Here is an 8,838-nt window from a genome sequence, read left to right as displayed (position 1 = left end):
CGCTGTGAAGGGTCCATCAGGAGAAAAGACTCATCAGGAGTAAAGACTCTACGGATTATCTGTATGTGATTCATATCTTGGATATGCAGAAATACTCATGAATGACTTTGATTATTACTTTCTTTCCTATAGTGTAGCACTGAGGGTGAGAGTGCAAAAGCAACCTCACTAAATTTGTGTAAATAGCGATATATGCTAGTTAAGAAAGTTCTTTATGAGGTTGACTCCTTCTAGCCCATATGTTGGGCACACAATGTGGCTATATTAATGTTACTGGACCACAAAAGGACTAAATTAGTTAAAAAGTCATTCTGTGAAGTCTTACAAATTAATTGTCATTTGGTTAAACTCAAGTGGTGTAATTGTTAGGCTGTTATGCACATGCACATGCGCTTTTGTAAATGTCTATACGTACATACCATGATCAATTCTCATAAATCTCAAGCACCAGCTCCTTCATTTCAAGGCACTTTACACCCCCCCTTCCTCCCCCCCCTCCTTCTCTCTCTCTCTCTCTCTCTCTCTGCCAGGCTTTGCAAATATGGTAAAATCAAAGAAGTTCAGAGGTGTCAGGCAACGCCACTGGGGCTCATGGGTAGCTGAGATTCGTCATCCATTACTGTATTCTCAACAAACTCTTGCCATATATCTTCTCACAACATGCATATAACACATGCTTCAAAATTTCACTTTCTTTTCTTTTCTTCCCTCTTCCAACTATTACGAGTTTGTAGTACACTTTGCTTCCAACAATCCGAATTCCAGATATACCATGGATAAGTACATTAGAGGCTAAATTTTCTGCGACTGTCATAAAATACGGGATCATTTGTATGTCTTTGTGTAAATTTCTTCTAATTATAGAAACTGGATAAGTAGAACTCTCAAGTATATATTCAATTTTATAGTTGCATATATTTGGTTATTATGTATATCCTAAAACTTTATTATTATAACATGAGCACAATCTATGTGCGACATATTTATAAACAGTCCATATTGACTCTTATGTTTTTCATGTATTGTAGGAAAAGAAGGGTGTGGCTTGGGACGTTTGAAACTGCAGAAGAAGCAGCGCGAGCCTATGATGAGGCAGCCATTTTGATGAGTGGCTGTAATGCCAAAACAAACTTCCCAGTGGTCACAAATCAAATAGGCAACGACAACAACTCTAATACATCTTCATCCAATAATGCACTCTCTAAAGTCCTTAGTGCAAAGCTTCGCAAATGTTGCAAATTCCCATCACCGTCTCTCACTTGCCTCAGGCTTGACACAGAGAATTCCCATATTGGGGTTTGGCAAAAACGTGCAGGTACTTCTTCTGATTCCAATTGGGTGATGATGGTTGAACTAGGAGAGAAAAGTGGACAAGTTGTGCCTGAGAAAAACTTGCCTGCAGTATCAAACACAGCCGAAATAGAGGCTCGGCAGCCTGAAGGTGGAGATGGGATAAATGAGGAGGAGAGGGTTGCATTGCAGATGATTGAGGAGCTCCTGAATAGAAATTAAAGATACCAAGTACTTTCAACTTCACATGGGGCTAGCTGAGCAAAGCATGGGGGCTTCCATGTGCTCAGCTCTTGTCATTACTTTGTGTTTGTTTGTTTGTTTAAAATAGAGGTTTGTTATTTGAGATCATAAGGAGGAGGTTATAAGCCTTACCCTCGATATGTTTATTTACACCTCCATAGATATTTAAGTTGTCTGTCTATCTAGGAACTAGAAAGTGTTTAGTTACTATAGAAATTTACTAGTGGTATTTTATGTAGCAACAAATTTTACTCGTGGGAGTTCGTGGTAAATAAATTGTGTTTTTATTCAGTTTTCTTTTTTTGTTTTTTGTTTTTTGATTTTTTTTTTTAAATCCCTCATTCCATCTCTATATATTCTTCTTGCACGTGCACGAGCTTTTGGTAAAACTGTTTGGTTTGTGTGTAATATCTCTTACTCTGACATATGCAACATTATTCTCAAAGCATGTGAATCTCACAATTTTGAGAAAGATATTATATACATTGAATATATGAAATACTTATTATTACTAATAAATCATGAAATTAAGCTCTATCCCTCAAGAATGTTGATATCATAGATCAAGCGGAATTTTAGATAATTGATTTTGAATTGTTCCAATCACCTAGAGAAGAGAGATTATATTTATATATATATATATATATATATATATATATATACACACACGCCAATTGTAACCTAAGAAAAATATCCAAACCAAGTTAAAAACTGTAGTTGTATTCATATATACATATAGAGGAGGATGCCTAACCCCTTTGCCGTGATAAAGAATACTAAGAGTAAATGGTGGATGAAAGATTACATCGACAAAGACAGAATGTTTCTTATATATAAAAATAATACTAAAGATACAAATTATTTTACAAAAGAATTTACAAACCGATAATGTAGTGAGTGATTATTAGTAAATGAAAAAGTAATAATAGTGACGAATCTAAATGAAAATTAATAAGAGGTTGGTCAAATCAACATGTTATAAAAATGTTGTAAAATAATTTATGGATATAACATTACTCTATATATAAACCATCACAAGAACCAACTATAAACATCAAATCATTCATAAGGACTCTCTAGCTTCTTTTGGACACTTGGTCTATTGCTGAATCATTTAGTTTTATTAGTTTTTTCACATGTATGATGTTAAGTCAATTCTATTTCTTATAATGTTGCTAGATCTGCTAGAAATGTCACAAGTTTTTGGGTGAAGATGGAGGGCATTTCTCTTCACCTAAACGATATATCTCAAGCCAATTTGACCTTTCTTTAATTTAAATCATAGCTTCATTCTCAAAAAATAAAATAATAAAAAGAAATCACTCATTATATTTTTTTTAAGAATGTAACCCTAACATTAATAATTACTAGTGTGTAGTATTGTGCATATGCACAATTACAATTTAAAAAAATTACAATTATATAGTTCAAATTATACAATTTTTTTAAGAAAATGTTTAAATTATACATAGTATTAGCTTACACTTTTTTTTTAAATTATATATTTTTAAAATATGTAATGATTTCTCATTATATATATGTGTGTGTGTGTGTGTATAAAGTTTAGTTATAAACTTAGTTGTATTTAATGGCTACAACTACAATCAATATCTTTTTGTTGAATGTGAATTTTGACAAATTCATCATTAGATTACATTTTAGTTATATATCTTTCATGCTTGCAAAATTTCTAGAAGTTCCAAGATTAATAACTATGTCATCAATCAAATATTTAAATTCAAAGTTTTGTAGTCTAATATTATGCATAAAAAATAAGTTTATGAATCGAATAGTAAATAACATTCGATTGACACGAAATTTGACATGCGTGTTAAGAACATAAAAAACATGCAATCCAACGATTATATTTTTAAATTATATAAACGTGTTAATTTTTTTAGTGGAATTTGTAGCCAAATTTTATCCACAAACGCGAAACACTTTAAAAATTGATAGATTGTGAGCACTTAATTTTTTGTTTTTTGAGAAATTACTTAAAAATAACTTTAGCATCTAGGAGTAGGACACTTTTGACAAAATTTTAAATTCACACCATTATATTTGCCATATGAATAAAACTAATAATGGTCATTTTGTTATTATGTACAGTAATTGGGGCAGAGAGAGAGAGAGAGAGAGAGAGAGAGAGATTATATACGATTTGTGTTGTGATATGAATGTTAACATATTTGGGTCACTTAAAAGATTCAAAGAGACTATTTTATTTTTAATTTTCCTGAGCGAAAAGTAGACAGACTCTCAAATGATTGAAGTTTTCTTTGAGGGAATTATCAGTATTTCATGAACATAAGGATTGATTATCTGTTTTTTTGACCAGAGAATTGATTATCTCATTAATGCCAGAAGCAATAATTCAAATAGAGAGTTCTAAAATAAAAATGATTCAAATAGACTTGCATAAATCGACATGAAGTTATCAAACAAAGAACGATGTGAATGGCTTAGGCTAATGTGTATAGAAAATCCAATTATTTTGTCAGGGTTATAATTATATATCACACTGACACTGACAATGACTGTGACCACTTAATTTGTACTTAAAAATAGCATTTATTATTACAAATTCATCAGACTTATACCATGCTGCAACATTGATGTGATTGCTTGATATTTATAATCACACACTATTAAGTGTTTTCCATGTGAGCTTTTCAGAATTCAGATCCAAACACTCATCCATTCAAAGGGCTAGCTACTCTAAAAAGGCATCATTGGATCTTTCAAGTTTCAAGGCTTTAAAGGAAATTGCTGAATTTTGGAGTATCAAAGGCCACGTGAAGGAGCTTCGTTAGTTTTTTTTTTTTTTTTTTTTTTTTTTTTTTTTTTTTTTTTAGAAAAGATTTGTTAGGCTCTTGGCCAAGGCATTTGTATGTCTAACAAAATCATAGAAGTTTCCTTGACTTAGAGTGGGGACTTCCTAGTGTCTACTTTTAGTTGGTTGATCATCAATTCATCATCTCCATTGCATGAACTCTTTCATTTGAAGCTTTACAAAGTATTTGAAGCTATGCATTTTTATCTTTGGGCGAATATAATTGAATAACCTTATTATCTTACTATATTCACCTAGCTGTTTTTTTAGAACGAAAAAAAAAACAAATTGTATCCTGCTCTATGTTTTAGAGATTATGTACCTTATTATACCCTAAATGGTTGAATCAAGATATATCATTATCCTTAAGTCAAGCATACTCAATAATCCCTATAGGTCAATCATTGTGTGTATATAGCCTATATTGAGTGGGTTGGGTTCAAGTTACATCTGATATAACTCTAAACAATATTACACCACTCAAGTAAGAATATAATTATTAAGGACTTGTAAAAATATGGGTTTTGTCATATGTGACCCCTGTTTTTATTCTCTCATCTCTCTAAATCTTTTATTCCATTCCTTTCATGTTAACATAAGAACAATATTAGAGACAAAAAAATATTACAGCTAGCCTAGAATCATGTAGTCCAATTGACACTTTTTAGTATTTTCAACCATAACATTGAGGATTTAAATCTCTCCGCCTCTATTGTAATTATCAAATTATAAAAAAAGAAAAATATATATTATAACTATTTTTATAATTTGTCGAGTTCATAAAAGTGTGGCGTTTAGTTCACACTTGTTATTATACACAATTGTAGATAAACACACATTTTGCATTGAAATTGTGAATTGTATACGGTTGTGTGCAATAACAAGTGTGCATTAGTATTAATTTATTTATTTTGGTAGAAAAGATAATGTATTAAGGCTAAGTGGCAGCTGCCACAGAATTACAAAAACGATCCTGGGTCAAGCCCAATTTGTCAAAATGCAACAGGGATACAATATCAGGGGGATGGGAATCAAAAACAACAAAAACCTCCTCCATATTTGCTCCTAGTCTGGCAAGTGCATCAGTACACCTAGGAAAAGTGTTTTTATTTTTTTATTTTTTTTGGTGTGAGATCCTCTCATGACAATAAGAGCCAGAAGCACTGCACTTCTTTTGCAACAAGTTTACATCTCCTACTCGTAATGGGTCAGAAATCAATTAGTGTTTACTTAGTTGAAAGAAAAAAAAATGGCATTTATTAATGGACATTCAATTCAATTAGTATGAAGTATGAGCAGAGTGAAGTGTTCAGTTACACTAGCTGCACAACTACATACATCTCATTGACGTTTCCAGACACAGATTATGCCAAGTTATACGTTACAAATTCAGTTTCAAAATTGTTCGTATTATCACATGGAAATAGAAGTGTACATCATGTAAATTTTCAAAATAGAGTGCCTATATCATTGACAATGTTAAAATGAAGTGATTTTTAGGCTTTTTAAAAGATTATTTCATATATTTCATTGAATAACTCATTGTAGGCTCCCTATATTTGTACAATTTCAAATTTCAGTTTACATTCTAGAATTCATTGTGCAATTGCTTAGCACTATTGTTTTTATAAACAGTGGTATAAGAGTTATCATTCGAGCATGGTTTAGCTACTCTCACACAATCCTCCCCGATAATTTTCACTAACACAATGTCACATAAGCAACAGAACCAGAGACCGTAAGGACATTCTGCTGTCAATAAAAAATGAATCAGGGAACAACTTTATAAAATGACGCATCAAATGATCCTAATCACCAACAAAACTTACTGCAACTAGGATAAACTTCAATTACTGTATGGCTACAATTGTAATAATGGTATCCATTCCTTAAGCTAACTTATCTAAGTGGCCTAACTCTGGATTATTTAAGATTAACAAATACATTATCATGACTTGCAAGAGTAAGAGATCCTAGAACATCTCTAAAAGCACACCAACCTATATTCATTCATTTGAACCCATTGATCTATCAAGAAAAATAGGAGCAATCACAAAGCTGATAATAAAAGCACAAATGAAAGCCCCAAAAGACGTCTATATTGAGAAGCATCAACTTAATTTTAACTCATATAGCAGCCATCATGTAAGTATGGTTCAAGTAGAGGTTAGGGAACATGCACTGCAGTGTCCACAGTGTGACCCGACAGCCTTTAAAGTTTAAAGGTTATGTTTTTAGGTTTCCTCTTACTTCTAATCAAATCAGCAAACCTAGACAGGACATTAACCCCATGAGCACAATTGTTGCAAGGTCACTGGCAGCTAGGATCACACAAGCGAACCATCTAAGAAAAAATATAATTTATATATATGTGTGTGTGAGAGAGAGAGAGAGAGAGAGAGAGAGAGAGAGAGAGATATAATATAAATGTTTTCAATGGCCTTGGATCAGATGCATCTCATTCAGCCATAAACAAGGGCTGGAGGGTTAAGCACACGATGTGTGAGTTGTGTACTTACCCCACACCACCCCCCCCCCCCCCCACACACATATATATATATGGTAAATGTTTATCAAAAATATATATATGGTAAATTAAAATTACTTATAGATTGATGTGCTAAAAAAAGATAAATTTTTTTTAAAAAAAGAACAAAGATTCAGTGGTGCTTAGAACTAGAATAAGCTACAAATCTATCATAGTCTGAAGAATAGAGGGACAGCACCTTGGATTTGTGCTTTTTTTTTTTCTCAGTTCTAGCAATCTAGCATCACTACTTACACCCGAAAAACGCATACAAGCAGTCAAAAGAAGCTGACTGCCATAAAATGTAGAGCCAGCAAGGGATTGCAACAAAGTAATTGCATCCCCAGCATCTTTAGTCATAACTAAAGCAAAACCTACAGGAAATTACATTACTTTAAACACCTAAAAACAGTTACAAATTCAAATTCCTCACATGCAACTTTACACAAATCACACACACATCCTAGTACCATAAAAATTCCATTAAAACAAGTTTGATTAGGATTTGATTCTCTGGGAAATGCAGAAGACTATGATCAGAATCAATGCATGAAATTTATCCGCTATGAAAGCTTTAACCTAAATCATATAACAAGAAAACTGAAATTTAAGAAAAGGATAACAAATAATCTCAAAGGAAGAATAAAAAAAGTTATATACGCACATCAAGCATGGCAGCAACAAATAGAAGAAAAATTGATAGCTTTTCTGCAATTTCTAGAGGAAAACAAGACATCAAACTTATGAACAGAAATGCATATCCTTCACAAACCACTTCAAGGATCTAGGATTTGTTTTGCAGCTACAAAATTTTTTCATCCACTGTAAGCCCAACTAAAAAAAAAAAAAGCTACTTAGTACTCCCTTTCAAATCCAATGCAAGTTCTACTTGAACCTCTTTCATAGCCATCTCACTTTGAAGATTCAGCACTCGCTCTCGTAGACTCTTCAGGACCAACTTTCTCAAGGGCTTTCTTACCCTCGTTCACCTCTGTCAAGAACTGATCCAGTCCAAAATAATCCTCGTAAAATTCAAGTGGTCCATCTCTTGGACTAGTCATCCCCAACTGTTCTGTGGCTCCATGTATCTTGGAATCAAAATTTTTGTTTGGCCTACTGTATAGGGTTGAAAGTGTTGGCTGAGCAGTAAACAAGGCCTTGTCATACACATTGTAATGGTCATCAGTTGCAAATCCGGGGTCCATTCCTCCTCTTCCTGCTCCTCCAGCAGAAGAAGCCATGCAAAGAGCAACCTTCTCACTAATATCTTGATCTCTATCTCTTGTGATCTTGCTCTTCTTTGTCTCCATGGCAGCATCCTTGGCCTCCAACCTTCTCTCCCTCTCTCTTTCTTGGCATCGCTCGTCAAGCATTTTCTCACGCAGCATACGTTCTTCCCTTTCCTCCATTGTCTCCTTAGGCAGATTATCCTTCTCATCTTCCCTTTCATGCTCACCATCAATTCTCATATCAGAACTATCCATGGCAGCAGTAGGGGGTGCCACACCAGTTCTCTCAGAACGTGCCTTTTGAGCCAATGCCCTCAGTACACGTTCTTTGCTTTCCTTCTCCTTCATCATCAACTCCTTTTGAACCATCGACCTCATGAATACAGCTTCTCGGGCCTTCTGCTCCGCAACATACAATGCCTCCGAAAGCTCTCCAACATGATCATCAATTTGGACATCTTGAAGACCTCTACCATCAACTGCAAGACCTTATCAAGCGGAATGGTATAACCTTTCGGATTCTTCCAATTAGAAACGCACGGTGGGATTTTCCAATCTTCTTGGTCCTTCACAGTCACAGGCCGAGAAGGAGAATGCATCACCATCACAGCTGGGGACAATTGGTTTTTGGTATAAGTGAGAATTGAATGTCAAATCTCTTATTCAGCTCTTTATAAAAAAATCAAGACACTGGTATAGGTGAGAATTAAACCCCA

The 8,838-nt window shown here is 33.8% G+C and overlaps 1 protein-coding gene and 1 pseudogene across 1 annotated transcript; one reads left to right on the top strand and one right to left on the bottom strand.

The window, feature by feature from the left end:
* The first annotated feature begins 462 nt into the window (after positions 1 to 462).
* LOC115992483 (ethylene-responsive transcription factor WIN1-like) lies at positions 463 to 1,830 on the top strand. The gene is made up of 2 exons (XM_031116687.1): positions 463 to 621; positions 1,029 to 1,830. The coding sequence occupies exons 1-2, from the start codon at positions 542 to 544 to the stop codon at positions 1,510 to 1,512; spliced, it is 564 nt and encodes a 187-aa protein (XP_030972547.1). The 5' UTR covers positions 463 to 541; the 3' UTR covers positions 1,513 to 1,830.
* A 5,867-nt stretch (positions 1,831 to 7,697) lies between these two features.
* On the bottom strand, positions 7,698 to 8,739 carry LOC115990303 (annotated as a pseudogene).
* Between the last annotated feature and the right edge of the window lie 99 nt (positions 8,740 to 8,838).

This window comes from Quercus lobata, chromosome 5 (assembly GCF_001633185.2).
Source record: "Quercus lobata isolate SW786 chromosome 5, ValleyOak3.0 Primary Assembly, whole genome shotgun sequence".
Taxonomy (NCBI): domain Eukaryota; kingdom Viridiplantae; phylum Streptophyta; class Magnoliopsida; order Fagales; family Fagaceae; genus Quercus; species Quercus lobata.
The sequence above is the reverse complement of the archived record's forward strand: the minus strand, read 5'-3'. Positions and strand labels throughout refer to the sequence as shown.